Source organism: Blennius ocellaris, assembly GCF_963422515.1.
Source record: "Blennius ocellaris genome assembly, chromosome: 5".
Taxonomy (NCBI): Eukaryota; Metazoa; Chordata; class Actinopteri; order Blenniiformes; family Blenniidae; genus Blennius; species Blennius ocellaris.
Window position 1 is genome coordinate 16,554,642 of NC_137654.1, and position 19,807 is coordinate 16,574,448.

Genomic DNA, 19,807 nt, shown 5'->3' on the forward strand with positions numbered 1-19,807 from the left:
ATTGGAGCAAATCTGTTGCTAAACGTAGGAAGCTAATATTTATTTCCTGTAGATACAGGCTCATGCTAATGTTGCTCCGTTATCTCTCTCGGTTTGTTCAGGAATGATGAGGCTCTTCCAGGAGACAAGAGTTGTGTAAAATGATAACAGTGCTGCTTTTCACTGCTGTACTATTGATTTACTACTGGTATAGCTTAAAAAAGTGAATATCTACATTTGCTCATTGGCAGTACTTGTTCAGAAGTAGTATGTTTGACTTCCTTCCTCAAACAATTTATTGTTTATTATTACTTGCCTTCACAGTTGTATGAAACACAGCTTTATCATCACCTGCACTGACATGGTTTTCATGCATTGTTTTAGTGGCACCATTAATGTAATTGTTGCCTATGAATGTTGCAAATTTGCTTAGTTTTATCATCCAATGAGCAACTTGATGATAACATCCCGAAACAACACACCGGTGCTCATCTGCAGACAAAACTGAAGCTTTTCAAAGCAGCCATGAACAGCAACGCCCCAAATTTCAGCCTCTTCTTTTATCGTTTTAGTGTTTCTGTAATTAATGCAAAAGATCAAAACTTCTCTCACCACTAAACTAACTAGTTTTTTCTTTCTTTCTTTCTTTTTTTTTAAAATCCCGAATCTGAAAATGTGCTGAAACTACACATCTCATGCCTGGAAGCCTGTGCTGCGTTGCATGTCTTAAATCATTCATGAAGGAATCCATGCAACATATGGGACCTCGTGATTTTCCCAGCGATTTTCTCACACTCTTTGCAGACATGTACGGCACTAAAACTGCATATCGAATGACTGAAATGCAACAATATTTGGTTCTTCACCATATATTGTGTTGCAACACACATTCGACTCATGTGCCTCTCAGCTGCTCACCACTTGCATTACATTACTCCGTAGTGCATAATCCCACCCTGCTAACGCTGGTAGGCTTGGCCGCTGGCATTCATCTCCCGGCATAATGGACTGCGTAATGTCGCTGTGTCCCGCTGAACAGCACGGCTCAGGTTTGGTGAAACGTGACGTGGCTGCAGGGCAAGACGGGGATGACTGAGAGCATCAGACTGCATGGTTTTCAGAGCATGCGGCTGTAATGAGGCAGCCAGATGCTGCTCCTGAAACGCTCATGTCACCGGTCCATCTGGTCCTCTGTGACTTCGGATCTCAGTATGTGTCAGGATTAGTCAGGCTGCTGTTCTTCCACTGCCAATAATGACAGAAACCTCCTCTCGTACACGTGTATTCATTCAATTCACTTGCATAGAATACATCAATTCTGCTGCTGTGTGATCTTGTTTTGTTTCGGTTCTTTTCTAAATTAAAGAAAAAGAACTCTTTTGTAACTGTTGAAAAGTCTAAAGATAGATCTCGAAAGACAGAAAAAGTGTTATCCACAAGGAACTTTGCTTTCTTGAATTATTAGATGAAGGTCTCCAAAGAAGTTGATCTGATTTTTCTCAGAATAGAGAAGAAGATGGATGGATAGAAATCATTTCCATGTCTGGTTAGCAGCTGGGATATAAACAGATTTTTGTTGGAGGAGAAAAACACTGTAAAGCAGAAAGGGGCAACATACTGAAAACACAAAATGGAGACAAAAGCTTAAGTGTTGTGAATATGAGCATATGAGCCATAAAACCCAATTCCCCTCAGGCACTGATTCACTCACTGATGGTCACATGAAACCTCGTCTTTAGGGTTTGAAAAGACTGCTATTTAAAAACTCTAAATTTTTCATTTATTCATATTTGTTGTGTGTCAAGTTTTCACTCAAAACTTTAAAATCTGAAAAGCTCAAACTCAATAGAAGTATTCCAATGTGGATCGGCTGAAATCACACGAGGAGAATCTAAAACCCCTCTTCCTTTGTCTCAGTACATCTTTTGAAGAAACTATGTTTTTTGTTGGGTTTTTTTTATTTAAAAAAAATTGTAAGCGATAATAATTATGCTCTAAAAGATGGTGCACTTATATTTTGGAAAAAAGTCTTATACTTCCCCAATACGCTGGAAGCAATGTTTTTCTCCAATTACCTACATGTGTATCAGTGGGAGTGTGTCATGGAGGTGACTGATATTGAGTAAGTCGCCACATGTTAAAGAGTCACCCAAAACGAGAGGCCTTTCAAATTCTATTTGCTTCGTTGTTACAACTGAATAAAAATCAAGCATGCATTACTGGATGACAACGATTGAACTGAATTTTGTTCCCAACTTAGCCGCTAATGTACACCTGAAGTTGTACATTTAAATGAAACATCCAGCACATTTTTGTAATCCCTTCATAAAAAAAAAAAAAAACAATAAAAAAAAAAATGACTGTCACGTCTGAAAATGCATCGATCAGATCAACTTCATATAATTAATTCAGATACTTGTTTACAGTTAAATGTTACACCAAGGGCAATTTATGAATTTGCATGGCTGAAAAACTACAACAAATTAGCTGACAATAAACTCAGTGATTGTATCACTTCCTAAAAAAGATCATTAAATGACACCACATCCTTATCATGCCTATTGGTACCTGCAGCCTTGCTGATGCTAGTTTATTTAGTGATGATGTCAACATTATGATGAGAAAACTTAATTGAACCCTCAATAACTCAATCCTATGGATTGTAAGATCACAACTGGTGAAAGTATGTAGTGAGACATAAAACTCTGAAGAACAAATATGTTAAAAACAGCCAAGTAATGCATCCATATGTATTCTTCATCCCAAACCTTTTTGTGCATTTTTGTCCCAGTTGGTATAGCGATGCAGAGATTCAGTCTAAACAATGTAAAGATTAGCCAATAAAGATACTACAATATATTGTTAACTCTATCTGCAGCCATGTTAATGCTGATTTATTAGGGGAAATGCTTCACCAATAAGCAGTGAAACCTTTATTTTACCCGCCCTCCCTTAACCGCCTGTGTAATTTGTCCCCAGCTGGTGAAGCTATGCAGTGGGATGATCGAAGCTGGGAAGGCGTACGTCAGCGCCAACAAACTCTTCGTCAACGGCATTCGGGATCTGTCCCAGCAGTGCAAGAAGGACGAAATGATCTCGGTGAGGAGACACAACAATTCGCTCTTTTATTGAGACCTTGTTTGATCCATCACATTGTTGACTTGCCAGTACGGTGGATCTGATTGTTTCAGTGTGTGTTCCCAGATCAAGGGGACTTTCCTTCTCTTCAGACGTTGGCAGCTCTGGCAGCTCTGTTTGTGTGTGAATAAAACTGATTACTAACAGATTAGTCAGTGGGGATCAGATGGGTTCTGGAAACTTACTTTTGGCTCTTCCCAGCACCAGCATCCTGGACTATTTTCAATGCTGCTAACATTAAGTGCTATTACAAGTGTTTTTGGCTTAAATCAAATGAGTAATTGTGAGTTTCTTATTAAAGTCTTGTTCACATTTGTAGTTTCCATTATAAAAAAAAAAGGGAAAAAAAAGAAGTCATGAATCAGCATTGTTATTATAGCCCAGTTTCCTGTATAATGTGCAAGTGCATCTCGGTGACATTAACCAGGTCTGACTCAGTTAAAGAAATTATTTATTTATTTTTAGTTTTGATCAATCGATCTTTCAAATAAACTACATTGTTTCTTGTGACAACTTTTATTTACATGCTTCATTATCCAACTGCAAATATAGCTGTGGCAATGAGAATATTTCTGCATGCATTGCGCAGTTAAAGAAAGTCTCCTGATGTTGTCTTTGCAGGAGTGCCTGGAAAAGTGCGGCGAAAGCCTCCAGGAAATCATAAACTACCACATGGTAAGTCGGCCGTGAGCCTCACATACTGTAGATTGAGACAAGAGCTGCAGTAAGCTAACGTTAACTGGCATTTGGAGCCACACGAGGGTCCTGCCTTCTCTTTTGTACGACTCGGAGGGCCGCACTGAGCTGCAGTTGAACTGATTCCAGTTTCTTTCACACCTCATTAAACCTGTCAGTGGCTGTGTTGGTGCAACATCTCAGACGACATCACTTATGGTGAAATCTGCTATAAAAAAGACACTGGCACCCTCGATTTAAGACGTTTTGATAAGGAACATGCCGTAAGTGGCACTATTTTTCACTAATGCTCCTTGAATACGAGACAAGGCAAATAGAGGTTAAATGTTACTTTAACTGAGGCTTTGAAATCCTTTATGAGAACAAATCTCAGGTTGCCAGGTTGTGAAAAGCCTCCCACTGGCAAGTTTTTACCTTTTCTTGTTGCCAGTAAAGTCTCTCTTAGGAGCATATGAATGTTTAGTTTTCTGTTTTTATAATGAAATCACTCTTAATGAGTTGATAATCTGTGAATTGTCCCCCAGATGGTCTGCATTCCCTCTGAATGACTCAATTTCTATTCTAATGTATTTATAATTTGCAAGCTGTACATAAATATATAGGGAAGTTATTACATATAGATTTGAAGGAATTTTAAGTGTTTACTGAAATGCATGTGGTTATTAATTTATTGCATGTTCATACACCAGTAACCAGAATATTGCATATTTCTTTCATACTCTGCAACATTAGAAAAAAAAAAACCCATGTACATGACATTGTGACTCTAAGTATGCATGGAATGAAGCACATAAAATACCCTGAGTAGCCCCTTTATGATACAACTTGTAAAAATCTTTACATCCTTCCTTTGTGGTGGGACTGGAAATGTGATTTAATGTGGCTTATTTTATTGCTTCTGAATGGCAAACTGAACATTAACTAAAATTCTAAAATTTATTATCAAATGAATGTGCAAACACACTCGTTAAGTAAGAATGGACATCATGGTGTGGAATATGTTTTTGATGAGTTTACCACTGTGTTTTACACAGCAGCTCAAATATCTATTTTAATGGTTACATTTAGAAAGAAATACATAGTTAGTAGGATTAAATCCACACTTCATAGGCAAAACTCGCGTCAAGATGTAGGCATGGTTTCTCCCAGTGGTGTGAGAAGCTTTCATAGCATCAACACGATAGTGAATGTGTGTGTGAGTGAGTGAATGTGAGTGATCATTTGAAGAGCATTGAGACTACTCAAGTGTTAAATGTGCTATATAAGTAAATGGACCCCCGACTGGAGGTCCATTTAAAGTGTCAGTTTTAGAAACAAAATGATGAATATGCAATTGTGAATCACTTGAACTTTTAAGGCAGAAAGACCAGAAAGCAAGTTTGTAACTAGAATACTTCACTACTTCACTACATGTGAAACTGGGATTTTGTTAATATTTTTAAATTAAATTAAGCCTGAGTTGATTGGAAAAAACACAAATATACCATATGGATTAAGTCTTTGCCAGCGTTCATGGTAATATGTTGGTGGACTCTTGATTGTTTTGACAAACTGACATGGAAACACAGTATCCACATCCTTTGGACAAGCACAGCTTTGTAAATTGTAAATCTGATAGATTATTTAAAAAAAGTGGATGCAATGCATACATAAGAGGTACCTTCAAATGATTTACCTCCTATTTTATTTATTTTATGTCCTTAAAATGATTCAGGTAGTATTTAGTGTTTAGGCCAACTTATATCTCTTTACAGCCTGGCTTACTGTATCACCTACATCTATCCTCCGACATTAAGCACAATTTGTGTTTTACTGCCCCCCCCCCCCCCCCCCCCCCCCCCCCCCCCCCCGACCCTTTGAAGCCCATTAGCTTGAACCCCTGAGCTTGATAGGTGTGTGTGTGTGTGTGTGTGTGTGTGTGTGTGTGTGTGTGTGTGTGTGTGTGTGTGTGTGTGTGTGTGTGTGTGTGTGTGTGTGTGTGTGTGTGTGTGTGTGTGTGTGTGTGTGTGTGTGTGTGTGTGTGTGTGTGTGTGTGTGTGTGTGTGTGTGTGTGTGTGTGCGTGCGCGCATCACATTCCTTTGGCCGAGGCCACAACAAAGATACGCCATCACAAATCAGAGACCCCCCCCCCGTCCCCCTCGTCCACTCCCAGTCTACAGGAAGAGAAGGAGGTCAGTTTATAAATGGAGGGGTTAATGGCTCAGGTCGTCCGGCCAGGCAGACATGGGCTTGGCCTCTGGACAGCAGTAACCCTGACTAACCTTGACACATGCTGGAGGGTGTTTTACATATGGGCAGCCATTTATACAATATAGCTGGGCATATACATCATTGTGTATACATCATTCAGTTTTGAGAGGATGATAAACAGCGTTACATCTCATTTACAAAGATCTTCAATATGTATTTCATGGCTGCCGCTCGGCAGTTATGTTGGTTAAAAATGTCCTTGGTGTTTGAGGCCTGTAAAGTTCAAGTGTGATGGTTTCAATGGCGGTTTGCAGGGCACTGTTACTGCTGCTCTTACACTGCAGTAAAAAAGCAGACCCCCACCCCCACCACCACCACCACCACCCCATGAAGCTGCATGATTATGCTCCACGCAGGCTGCTGCTGCCTTTAATCCCACGCCTTTTTCTACCATTTTGGTTTTTTTTTTTTAGGGATCACATAATACATTTATTATTATTCAAACTCCTTCCTATTCAGGCCTAGTTGTCTGAGATATAATCTTAAGGGGACATGAAAGTGAGGTGCGAAATAAGAAATAATATGACACGACATGGAGCTGGGTCAGTACAATGATAACCTAGTAACTATAAATATCATCAACGGCAAACTCTTATTCCTTTTTTTTACTAGAAAGTATGAGCATATTTAAAATGGTTGACTTTTAATGGAGTTTTCACAAAATGTTTTAGGAACATTGTGGTGAAATGTTCAATGTTTTCATTGAATAATTGCTGGCAATGTCTTCTTTCTCATTTTTACACTTTTGCAAGGTGATGCCGGCCAAGATTAAACTCCTCTGGGCAGGTTTTGGCCCACTGGCCACATGTTTGACACCCCTGGTCAGAATCAATCAATTGCTCACACATTCAGATCCCCTCACTGGTATCCAAAGCATTGGATTTGCATCGTTTTAAAGCCTCTGAAAAGCTTTCGACCAGGTCCACCTTCATCTGACTTCTCAGTCGTATAACGTCCTCTTGTTTCTGAGACCCCAAGAGCTCGACATTACACCAAGTTGCAGATTTTACCTCAAATACAAGCAGACTCCAAAAAGTGATTAGATATTATTATGAATTTCAATTGGGATAGTTAATAGAAAAAGCATTGTTGGCTGGTTAGATGCTTTCAGCTTTGCAACACAAGCTTTTAAGGAGAAAAGTCAAAGATGTTTATCTTCTACCAAAGGGTAGGAATTTGTCCTTGTCCTTACACCCAATGAATGTAGAAAGTAGAAAGCCGCTTTTGCATTTCTCACACTCTCAGTAGGGGGTTAATACAACCATGACAGTACTTTCTGCTGCTGGAGTGTGAAATATCAGTCGACTTTTGTTCAGCTGCCTCTTCGTAAACGAATTCCGAAGTCGCCAGTCGTAGGTTCACGTTTCGTTTTGCCTTTTTCCCTTCCCGTCACGTCACATCAGAGGAAATCCACGTGAGCTCTGTCAGTCCGTCAGCATTTGTGTCAGACTTCCTGACAGATCGCCCGTTTGTCGGCTTCACCGTGTCACACTTTGGAGACCACAAGAGAGCGTGGTTTGGCCCGGGCCCAGCTGGCGTCTTTCACTGTAAGCTCAGCTGGGCTTTCCAAGCCTCCTCATTCCCCCCTTTCTCTCCCCGCAGTCCATTAGAGCCGAGAAACTGACTGGATGTCGATACCACTTCCTTTCAGACGTTTTTTTCTTTTCTTTTTTCTTTGTTTCAGTCATGCAAAAGCACAACAGAGAAGTGGCTTGTGAGATCAGTCTGACACAAGGGGGATTCCCTTGAGAGGAAAAAAAAACTGATGTGTCGTAAACATTTTTTCTTCTTTTTTTTTGGTCATATCTCATATGTTTATATTTTAATCAGGAAAGACGCCATGTGCATTTCGCTGTGCAGCCCAGGGACTCCGGCTACACTGCGCGGATGAATAAGAAATGATGATGGTTATATCTGCCACTTGTGAAGGACGTCGCTCTGTGCGCATGCAGCTGCTGCTGTGCACTCCCCTCGCAGCAGACACTCAAGAATATTAAATGGCAGCGTACAAATGGGACCGCCGAGTGCCAGCCGCCCCTGTCGCGGGCCACGCTCGGATGCCTTCAAAACCCAGAAAAGAAAACACAAACGGGCTCGTATGTCTGAACATTACACATTGGCTAGCAAACACCGGGATCTAAGTGAGGTATGAAAGGTTTTCTTGGCCTTTACTTCCTTCCATTTCCTGATAGCTTGGCTCCAGTCCGACGCCACACAACAGATCAGACTGTGTGAGTCTCAAAATCAGGCCAAGTATAGCTTTTCTTTTTTTTTTTTTTTCTTTTTTTTTTTTACTTCAGCTTCAATCCTGCAATCCTTTCTAAAGATTTCACAATCCGTAGTTTTTTTTCCCCCCCCTCCGCATACAGGCAAAAATCAGGCCAGTATTTTTATCCGTTTCTGTTTAATTCAAGCATGAAACTCCATTTGAATACTCAATAAATTATTGACTCGCGTTCGACTCTCCGAACATACATTAGACATGAAGGGAGACTGACGCAAACGTGCACGGGGCGTCATATATGTGAATTGTCAAATCTTAATGCATTGGAAAACAGTAACGGGTCCTATATGAGCGGCCGGTGGGATTTAAAAGTAAGTAGACAGGCAGAAAACATGTCTAGGTCATAAATAAATTTGGTCCTCCGATGCATTTTCTATATGATATCCTGGATTTAAATGTTTTTGATGAAAAATGAGTGTCTCTCTTGATAGACTGTACATACTGAATGAGTGAATTCCCTTTGTGAGATGCCAGTGTGTCTTGGTTATATTTGGAAACAGGAAAAAGTGGGGCGCAGTAGGAAGACGCTTTCTGCTTGCAAATAAAATCCGGATCGTTCCTCGCTGCATTCTTCGCCCGTGAAGTAAAAATACACCCAAACATGTGTGGCATGCTTAAAAGATAGAACATAGGATACGAGCACAGAAACGCACACAGACGTCTGCCTCATGTGTCCTCTTATTTCATTGTCATTGTGCTTCTTCAAGCCATTTTCTTGTTAATTAAGTCGGCAATAAGTTTTTCTTTCAGGAAAACACAACAGACTTTAGAATCTGAGATTATCTTCTCAGCTGACTGGCCTTGGTTGATGTTTATTGCCCCTATTGATTTGGGGCAGTCGAAATCAGAGGATAAAGCACGTGGATGGAGTAATTATGACAAAAGCAAAGTAGGGAGCCCGGAAGAAAAACCATTAACCCTAAAAAGCAGAGAGCCTGTCATAAAGACTACACAATATTTTCTGTACAGTTATCTCGATGATGTTGATGTTTTTGTGCTTCGAAATTTGTTCTACCTTCTTGGGCGTGACTTTGTTGAGATGTGACTGTGCCATGTTAGTATTTCTTCATTCTATATACATTATACATTAATTGCAATATAGGATCTGGCAGCACCACTTCCACCATTAGCATTCAATTGATTACCACTGCAGTAATGATCATCAAGTTTTGTTTTGTATGCTTTTTGCCATAGTGATATTTCTCTGATTTGACATACCAACATAAGTGGATTGTTGAGTCATATTGCAGTAAAGAATAAACACTTGTCTTCTTTCATTACATCACTTTGTCTCAACATGCTGGTTGAACCAGAGAGGAATTAGCCAACTGATGGCCAATACAGTAGTTCATTGTGAATGTGTCTGCAGACGCCTCATTCCTCGGCCCTGATATCAGGTCGCTGAAGATGTGCCAGATATCCTCGTCTTACGGACAACACGTTTGACAATGTTTAGTTTTCATTAAAGCACATTCCTGTGTTTATCTTGATCGGTGGAGGCATCAGAGTGAAATGTTGTAGTGATGAGTAGTTTTAAGCCCAAACAAAGCGACGCCTTGTTCATTATACTGCCCCGAGTAATGTGGATGAAATGAATACTTTAAGGATTGTGATCGGCGTTTAAGCACCACTTTTTTTTATTCATTCATAGTTTGAAGTCAGCACACTTGTTTTCAATGGGATCACTTTTACAATATAAATATGAAGGCACTCATAGAGTTCATACCGCCACCTGACAGGACAGTTTCCCTCTCCCAGCTCTCCGCTCCCAACAGTACATATGTACATTTATATATCTGGACCATTGTGGATCCAGAATATTGTTCAGATTTATCTTTAAAAAAATTATCTTCTGCTGCTTCACATATCAAATCAGCGTATTAAATGTGATTACAAGTGAATTCATGCTTCCATATTACATTTAAAGCTAAGGATTTCTTTGTTATCCTGGATCCAAAATATCTCCAGATCTCACCAAAATTTAAATCACTTCTTTCTTTGCATATTATGTGTTAGTCTGCAGTTTGACAACATCCGTCTATAATTTTTGAACACGCAAACAAACCAACGGCAATCAAAACATCTCCTTCCTGGCAGAGGAGAATTACAATATGTTACATTAATGCTTGTATGTCTTATTTATCTCTCTGATCATCCAAATCCTTGTCATTGTAATTTGTCAAAATTTAAATGGAAATATTGCAAACAAAAATACAATTCTTCATTTGACAAATGAGGGAAACGATCACATCCCATAGCCTCGCTTCCTCTGTGTGTCACATTTGGAAAGAAACATCCTCAGCTGACCTTGCGTGTTTCAGCCGTGCTGGCTGGCTCACCACGTGCAGAAGCGACCTGGTGGCATCTCGGTCTCGTGGTCGTAGGGTGTCAACTTGCCACAAAGCAGCTCCGGAATGCAAAAGACTGTACAACCATCCCCAGAGCCAGGAAGTCTCCCCTCAGCCATGCACAAACCTCACAGAGGTACACTGGCTCAGCTGAAATCTTTTTAAAAAGGCTGCGGTTTGTCCCGAGCCACCGTACACCCCGGTCCTGTCTGCACGGTGCTCAAATCAACCTGCCACAGGAGTGTTTATGGCTGCCGCAGCCTGTCGCTCGGGCTGATTTGGTTGAGTCGTGACGTGTTTGTGGGAGCGAGCCTTTCAGTTCCCACTTGCACTTTTTTGGTGGGGGAACTTGTTAAACTTCAGCCAAACAAACTGGCCACATGTATGCAATCCAGGTCCAAACAGGGTCACCTCAGAGCACGCCACTTTACGAGAGGCGGGCAAGATCGCCTCACCTACCAGCGCCGCAGGGGGGGAAGTTAAATGCATGGCCTGAGACGCGTTTGTAAGATGCTCTGTTCTTCCAGTCACACGCTTATTTGGTTCCAGTGGGTTTATGGAGCAGTAAAAGGCAGCTTTAACCCGCGATCCAAACAAACACATCTTTTATAGAAGTGTTGGAAATAGGGTTAAACTGACCACTTCCATTTTTGGCCCACATTTTAAATTAAAACTTCGCCAAATTGCATTCGTCCCCATTATTTTAATGCTGGCTCGTGGTTCTCTGTGTACACTGCTTTCTGGGACAATGACAGAGAAGCGTCTTTCTCATCATCATTGCCTGTAATCCCTCTGTTAAAACACCCTAAAGCCTTGTTTTATAAGGCCAAGCAAACTCAAATCTTCTAATCCACACATACACTCTCATATCCAATTATTCAGGCAGGATGAGGGTGGAAACCCTTTAACTAGGCTGCATGCTCACTTGTGGTGATAACACATTGGGCTGTGACAGTTTGACTGGTTTGGTTGGATGCAAACTCTGCAGTGTCACATTGTGCCAAAGGCCTCCTCTCCTCCCGCTTTCTACCCCCCCTCTTCCTTCCTCCCTCCCTGCCCGAGTGACCTATTTTTCTGCAGCAGCACAGACGTTCTGCTCAGAGGGTGAAACAGAAGAGGAGGGATCTTCAATGTAAAACACTTCACTGAAGGCAGCGTGATATTTGGTTAGAGCAGACATGTTCGAGTCAAAGCAACGTCCCTCCTCCATTCATCCCCTCGTGCTTTAAAGGCTCATTTGCATCATTTCCTTGTATAGCACACAAAGGGGCAAAAGTGCACTGTTGCCCTCTGTTGGTGACACATGGGCTGTAAAGTGGTTCAATAGATGTACATGTCATGTCATGGTTTTCACACGCTCCTGAAAGCTTTTCTAAAACCCATTTTCTCAAAAGAAACGATATAAAATAGATTAATCTCTTTATGATCTTCATTGTAATACTTAACTTTTTTTTTTTAATCAGGAATTTAAATGTAAAAATGCCTGCAAACATGATGAGGTTGAGTGGAGAGTGGAGAACAGGTTGAAGGTCAAACTGTCAAACCCGATCGCTGTTTTCATATTCTAATAATTATCTCCCACTTCACCCTCCATTGTTCTCGTCATTTTCCTTTTCTTCTTTTGGCTTTTGCAAGTTTTCTTAGCTTCAATACTCAGTTGCAGTAAGATATATAAAACATTTAAAAAAAAGCAAAATGTGAGGTTTCATAGTTTGGGGCTTGTACAGGGTTTAGTGCAGTGGTTCTCAACTATTTTCTGTCATGCCCCCCCTAGAGGACCAAAATTTTTTCAGCCCCCCCCCCCGAATTGTACTACCATTGAGAACCTGATAATATTTATTTATTTATCTGTATAAACCACTGTATGATTTGCTGGCACCAGCATTCTGCATACAATCGCCTGATTATCAAAATAAATTAATAAAATGAGCTGGAGGCCCTTTTTTTATCGTTCAAGCATGAATAAAGACACTAATACTGAAAGTTGCGCCTGCCTCACGCCCCCCCCTGACACCCCACCACGCCCCCCCAGGGGGGCTCGCCCCACCATTTGAGAAGCACTGGTTTAGTGGATGTAGTTAATGTACTAATCCTTTCAGTTCAGACATTCAGTTTGTGAGCCAATTTTCGACTGATCCATTGACAAAATATATCACGTTCAGAAATGTGCATTATGAGTGAATGCTATTACTGTCATTTAATTCATATACGAGATCCTTTTACTAAATTCATTTATCTTAACTGTCTTCCAGTTTACACATTGCATTTATTTGTTATGACCATCATTTACCTTGCAGGGTCAAACCATTCACATCAGAATACTTCGACTTTTTAAAATGTACAGCACAGAAATGGAAAGAAATCCACAGCCGGTGTTGTCATATCTGCTGCTCTTACCTACTCAATGTGCAACATTAGACAAATAAGCAGTAGCTGTTTTTACTGTAAAACTGCATTGAATGTCTTGGGAGGCCTGTGTTAGTCTGCAGGCCACACATAAAATCTTTCCATGTACACAAGAGTGAAAATGATGCCACATCACCAGCTGCATCATTTAAAATGCAAGAAGTGCATTAAAATCTTGTAACTCGTTAACAATACAAGTGTGAGTGCATATCTGGTGGTGCCAGTACCGACACTTGATAATAGAGATAATTTAAGAATAACGATAGCATTTGTCAGTTTTTGCATTTGCTTCTCCATCCAGCTTGCTCTGGTATACATTTGAAAGGCGTATGTAATTTGCTGTTTTTATTTTTTCTTAGTTTCATTTTTTTGTGTTGTGTATAGCCCATCCTAAAGCTAGTTTTGTACTTTTGATTTTCATTCATCAATTTTTGCTTTTTTTTTTTTAATTGAAGAGCAATGGGGAAAAAAGTACCCAGTTGGCATAACTTCACCCAGAGTTGAGACAATGTGACAGACTAAGTGCTTTCTAATGTCACTTAACTAAAATACAGTTCATTCTGAGCACTACAAACTAAACTTTTCACTTCAACATGTCACACACATTTCAAAACACTCAGAACAGATCTGACATCCTGCCTTTTTTTCTGTCTGAAAAAGGTTCAACGAAAGAGTAAAAGTTTATAAATATACCACAGTGCTATAGAGAAACAAATTCAAAGAGTGAATCAACTCAAAAGCTTTGAATCAAATTATCTACAGTTGTTTTGATGTAAAACAGCTTTCTTATATTTACAGTGTGAAATCTGCCATACATTGTCACGCGTCCCAAAGTCATATTCAGGGATTGATGTGGGTTTTTTTTTGTTTTTTTTCCTCTGTTCCAGATACTGTTTGATCAAGCCCAGCGGTCTGTGAAGCAGCAGTTGCACAACTTTGTGAAAGAGTGAGTAAACCTACTACACACATTGCTTCGTTTTGGGAATCCCTCCAGAACTTGAGCGTCATAAAATATTCAGCACAGGTAGAGAAAGGCAAAATCCACAAGCTTTAAAAAGCAAACGTACCCTTGTAACCCACGAAAACCATTTTTACCTTGTTTAATTATTAAACAGAGTACAACCTTTTTCACCCCAAATGCGTTGTCAGAGGCTGTTATGAACCGTTGAGCTGAAGCGGGCAGCCATGGGGACCGCCTTTTTGGAGGTTGTTTTTTTTTTTGTGTCGAAATAAAAGTGAAGTATCCTAAGCTTTGCTTCTCTTTATCAGGGATGTTCGAAAGTTCAAGGAGACCAAGAAGCACTTTGACAGGGTACGTGAAGATATGGAAATTGCACAAGTGAAGAACGCGCAGGCGCCCAAGAACAAGCCTCACGAGGTGGAAGAAGCAACCAGCACACTGAGCATCACCCGCAAGTGCTTCCGGCATCTCGCTCTGGACTACGTGCTGCAGGTCAGACAGACGAGAGTGAAATGAATGACCATCCCAGTTTGATTTACAGTGGCGATAAAAAGCACCAGTTTTATGAGAAAAATGAACGTGATGTACTAAGCCATCTTTTGTAATTTTATTGGCTCGGCTATTTTGATGTATAGATATATATGTAGCATTTTATTACCTGTGCTGCATGGAATTGATCTCGTCTCTGTACAAGGTAATTTTATCAAATAGATTTTAGGAAATGAGAATAATGATAAGTATATACAATTTGGTCAAAAATTCCTGAGAAATGAGAAAACTGAAACATTTCAGAAAAACATGGCAGATAAAGAATGTCTAGTGAATACCAGTTAAATAATGTTTTTATCATATATGCACAGTAAAAAAAAAAAAAAAAAAAGAACCTTGAGACACCTAGAACAGAAGTTCCAACTGTTTTTTTATTTCCCAGAAGTTTCTTGAGGAAACTTTGTGTGGCTCCTTTCCGGTCGCTGCAACATTATATGGTAAATGGTAACTGCTTAAGATTCAAAAAGGTTTCTTCATCTGGTTTTCTTAAACGTGTGCAGATCCACTTGATCAAGTTCTGATCCACAATCATGCAACATTTCTTTTAATTAGGCCTTCTTGCAGCATAGCAATGTTATGATCTCGATCCTTAAAAGAAGCATGTCAGCAGAAGTAAATTCATTAATGTTTTGAGGAGTGATGCTTCTATGGATACTGACTACATAGACTGCATTCTCCTCATTAGTATAAAGTAACTGCATTCAATAGAGGTCTAAATCTGATGTTAATTTACTAAATCCAGGATGAACTTCAAAAATCTTCCGATTTTACAATGGTTGTGTGGTTGATTAAATTAACGGGCATGTGTTACCACATCAGCCGGTAGCGACGTCAGCCTTCCTGTTTGTGTCACACATTCTGCGCTCTCGTCGTGCACAGCATGGTTTCATTACGCCCGCGAGTTGTAACCTCATGCTCTCGGATGCCTGCGGGAACCGAAGGGAGACTGATTCAGAGCGAACGCTGCGATGGCCGTGCCCTCTTTACATTCTTCAACTTGTCTGCTGGCTGCCTTCTCTCGCAGCTCTCAGACATCCAACCCCCTTTTATGTCATAATTGAAAGCGTCTGGAGGCAGAAAAGGTCAAAGCTGTAGGGCAGTTGGGCTATATGTACATGTGACCTCTTAAATGTACCACAAAATATTATTAAGTTTGCATCAGTCGGGCTGCACAATGAAAAAAAAAACTCAAGAAAAGACACGGAGTCTCAGTTTGTTTTCTTAGCCTAAAAGAAACAAAACACATCCGCTTCGATGCAAAGAGACGTTTTGGGTTCGTCAGCGGCTGCCTGCTCTGCAGTGCCCACTAGAGGGAGCTCTCTCAGCAGCTTATGCAGTGTCTGCAGTGATTTGTGGGTGCCTTTGAAGATTGTGTTTAAATTGTGTTTGTTCGTGTACCCACTCTTCTTTCTCCACTTCTCTGCAGATAAATGTCCTCCAGGCAAAGAAGAAGTTTGAGATCCTCGATGCTGTAAGTCAGCGACAAAGACATCAACACTTCATCCCAGCAAAATGTTCTCTATTAACTTTATACACTTAAAAATTACACGTTTTAAAATAGATTTTGTATTTGTACAGATAATGATTAACTTCACCTTAGGAAAAAATCTTGAGTGACTGATTAGTGGAAATGTAAACATTATGCATGCATTAAGACGCAGTGCTATTGCATTATTGCCTTATATTGCACAAATCTACTCTGTTGAAGTTATTAGTCAAGCACGTAGCCGTTGTGCTTGTTTGTTTCCTCCATGCAGATGCTGTCGTTCATGCACGCCCAGTACTCGCTGTTCCAGCAGGGCTACAACCTGCTGGATGAGATCGATCCCTACATGAAGAAACTGGCTGCCGAGGTGAGCAAAGCATCTTCTTCGTCATTGACGACAAACGCCGCCACCACACAGACTGGTTCGTTCTCCTTTAAACCATTGACAAGGAGCGGTTATGTCATTTGTCTGTTCAGTATTCTTTTACTTTTTGGAGCTGTTTCCTCGCACACAAAAAAGCCCTGCTCTTTGCTGCACATTGTTATTGTGGCTGTCCCGAGCTCAATCAATGCCTGATTACTCAACACTGACCCGGACATGTGATTGGAGGACGGGTTTATGCGTTGCAGTCAGCTGCTGCGAATCACTGCGGCTCTGCAGTGTTTCCCCTCCGCTGTCTGCTCGGGGTTGTTTTTCAACTGCAATATGGACACCGGACGCACCTTTGATGTGAAACAACTTATTTTTCAGCTGGATCAGCTGGTGATTGATTCAGCCATGGAGAAGAGGGAGATGGAGCACAAGCATGCAACTATTCAGCAGAGGGTGAGTGACACTCGCTTTTTAATAGAGTAAATGTTTCCTCCTACCTGTAGTTGGCAGTAATGGTTGCCTTTGTCGTTTTGATCGCATGCTGTCGGGAGACATCCAAGTGATGTGTGATTGTTTGTTGAGTGACCCTTTTAATCAAACCGACTTTAGCAGCGTCGCTTCTTTCAAGCATTGCATCACAGGTGATGACGAGGTGAAAGCAACACAGTTATAAGTAAGAATAAAAAAAGAAGAATTATTCTGAAATATATAGTGTGACATTGCAAAGCGGTGTATCGTGCAAATACATGATATTTTGTGGGTTTTGCTTGAATTAAACGAGGATTTCTAAAAGTGGTTCAAGTATAATCGCAAGCCTGAACTTTCAAATAAATAATAAATGTGCCCAGTTCAATAATAACAGGACAGGGGTGTCACGTGATCCATAACTTGCTCAGCTGTGTTGCACAGCGTAAAGCACAGAGCCTCACATCACATCTCTCCCGTCCAGTCCTCTGTGTTGTGAGTGCCGAAGGATTAGACCCGGGCAGCTGGGAAGTGTTTGATTAATCTCCCCAACAAAGTCCAGGCATCGATTGAGACGTTAAATCAGGTGGAATTAAGTCTTTTAGGAGATGATAATCCCGCCATTGTCTGCCGCACAGGTCAGCCCACGTATGCGGAGGAGTTCTCAAAGTACTCTTAGTCCTGTAAAGTGCTGACTCTGAAGTCTCTGTGAAGTTTTTTGCTGACTGAGGGGAGTGTTGAGCACCGAGGCTGTTTCTTGGACCGGAGTAAAATATTCCTCCAGTAGACTGAGTGAACTTTGTGCAGATTTTAATTGGCTCCAGGTGACCTTCTGGTCTTTTTTATTTTTGGCTGTTTTACATTTTTGTTGTCGTCTGTGTTTTGTCATGATTTTTCATCTGTGGTCAACTTTAGCCTTGTCACTGTATATTTGTGGACTTTTGTTTATCTTTGTATGGTCAATTTGTGTCTCATTGAATGTTTTGTGGTTCTTTGGAGTTGCCTTTTGTTTTCTTTGGTAATATTGTGCTTATTTGCTATGATTTAGTGACTAGTAAAGGTCTTTTGTGTACCTTTTAAGCTGTTCTATACTGTTTTATAGTCCTTTTTAATGTTTTGTGTCTATGTGTGAATATGCCCCTTTTGATGATATCGCAATTTTTTGGTCGCAATTGCTTGCATCCCATTTCTTTGGTTGTTTTCCTTGGCTGTTTTTTGTGTATCTCATTTGTTGTTTAATGTTGTTTATTTGTGACTCAATCAAGTAATTTTATAATTTTTTATCATTTTCATCAGATTTGGACCGCTTCATTTATCCCATGCAAAGGAATCATTTTTTGCTGATTTTCCACATGCATACAATAAATTAATGAATAAACAATCAGACAAATCAGATTTTCTGAGTTTGAGATCTCTGCTGTGAGTTTGACGATGTTTGTGGTCCTGATAATGAACTTTAGAGGTTATTTTTTGTGTTTACGTTTGGTAATTTTGTGTCGGTCTGATGTCATTTTCCATCTTTTGGTGGTTGTTTTGTGTCAATTTAAAGCCCTTTGGCCTTTTGTCCTCGTGCATATTTGGCCTGTCCAGTAATCCATCCATGATTCTCCAACTCAAACTGTATCATCACTGTATGTTTTAATATAAGCCTGTCCACCTTTATGGTCAATTCATTTTGAGTTGCAATGGTTTTCCATGTCTCAGCTAGCCAGTATAAATATACTTTTATTTTGTCAAAATAATAGAAACCATAAATGCAGGGTGCACTCCTTGTCTGTTAATAATTCAGAAAGCCTTATTTTGGCGGCTCCTCTGTATCTCAGGATCAGTGGCCATCTGTCAGACGGCCCCGGTCAGCTCTGTGGCCTCCAGGCGCTGCAGTCTGTGTTTGGGCCCGCAGGGATGGGCTGGGTCACATGTGGGCGCCAGTTATTGATCTGCTTTTACCAGAGCTGTTCGGCACTGAGCGTCACACTACGGCCCTCACCGAGGGCCACGTAGTTGTAAACAAACAAGGTCACCAACAAGCTTGTGTGAAAAGTTTGTGTTGTTGCAGTCGTAGGTAAGAAGGGGCGGGTTTGCTCATTTGTGATGGAAAGCCAGAAAGGAGGATAATCAGGAGGTGCACTGAACCTGAAAGATTATCTTATTATCCTCACTTAAACCAGTCTGTTTGCCGTTGGACGCCCTAACGCTTTATTCTCCTCTTTTCCTCTGCTCACATGTCGTCCCCAATGCCTCCGTCTCCTCCCAGACCCTCATGCAGGTGAGTATTTGTTTTTCCCCTCTGAATTTCTACTACAAAGCATATCTTTGATTTGTGTGTGTGTGTGTGTGTGTGTGTGCGTGTGTGTGAGGAGGGGAGTTGGCAGCGTAGCCAGCAGTGTTGGCGGGGAGGAACATTAGCAAATCCCTTTGAAGTTTTCTTCAGCTGGAGTCGAACTCCAGAAGCCTTGAGGGCGAGCTGAAGTGCATCCTGAATCATTTATACTGAACAATTAGAAACACTGAACTTAGTTTGAATGGCCTACATAGAAACCGTCTGTTACGTCAAGACACTGAGAAAAGATCATTGCAGCGACTGAAAATGGAGAGCAATTCAATGGTTTACTGCAATATAAGCTTTCCTTTGATTGGTTTTCATTAATATTAGATTTATTCATGCCAAATCCTGAAAAGAAGGGAAGATTTTAGTTGTGGTCCACTCTGTGTCTCTCTTTATTTTATACCACTATTTTATATGGTATTTTATTTTACTTGTTTTCTTTTCCATCGCATCCAGCTTGTGCAGTAAGCCTCAACTTGCAGAGAACAAAAGAAATGTCCTTTCAGTGCAAGCAAGAAAACAAAAAGCATGGGAGCAGAAAGGGA

General features: G+C 40.6%; 1 protein-coding gene across 4 annotated transcripts in view; it reads left to right on the plus strand.

Moving 5' to 3' along the window:
- The window catches only part of acap3a (ArfGAP with coiled-coil, ankyrin repeat and PH domains 3a), a 75,634-nt gene that overhangs the window by 33,337 nt on the left and 22,490 nt on the right, over positions 1-19,807 (plus strand). For all 4 annotated transcript variants that reach the window (XM_080496556.1, XM_080496558.1, XM_080496557.1 and 1 more), the window contains exons 3-10: positions 2,959-3,078; positions 3,739-3,792; positions 13,990-14,048; positions 14,372-14,555; positions 16,039-16,083; positions 16,370-16,465; positions 16,850-16,924; positions 19,191-19,202. In XM_080496556.1, the coding sequence (XP_080352682.1) occupies positions 2,959-3,078; positions 3,739-3,792; positions 13,990-14,048; positions 14,372-14,555; positions 16,039-16,083; positions 16,370-16,465; positions 16,850-16,924; positions 19,191-19,202 (645 nt within the window). The remainder of the gene's footprint in view (positions 1-2,958; positions 3,079-3,738; positions 3,793-13,989; positions 14,049-14,371; positions 14,556-16,038; positions 16,084-16,369; positions 16,466-16,849; positions 16,925-19,190; positions 19,203-19,807) is intronic.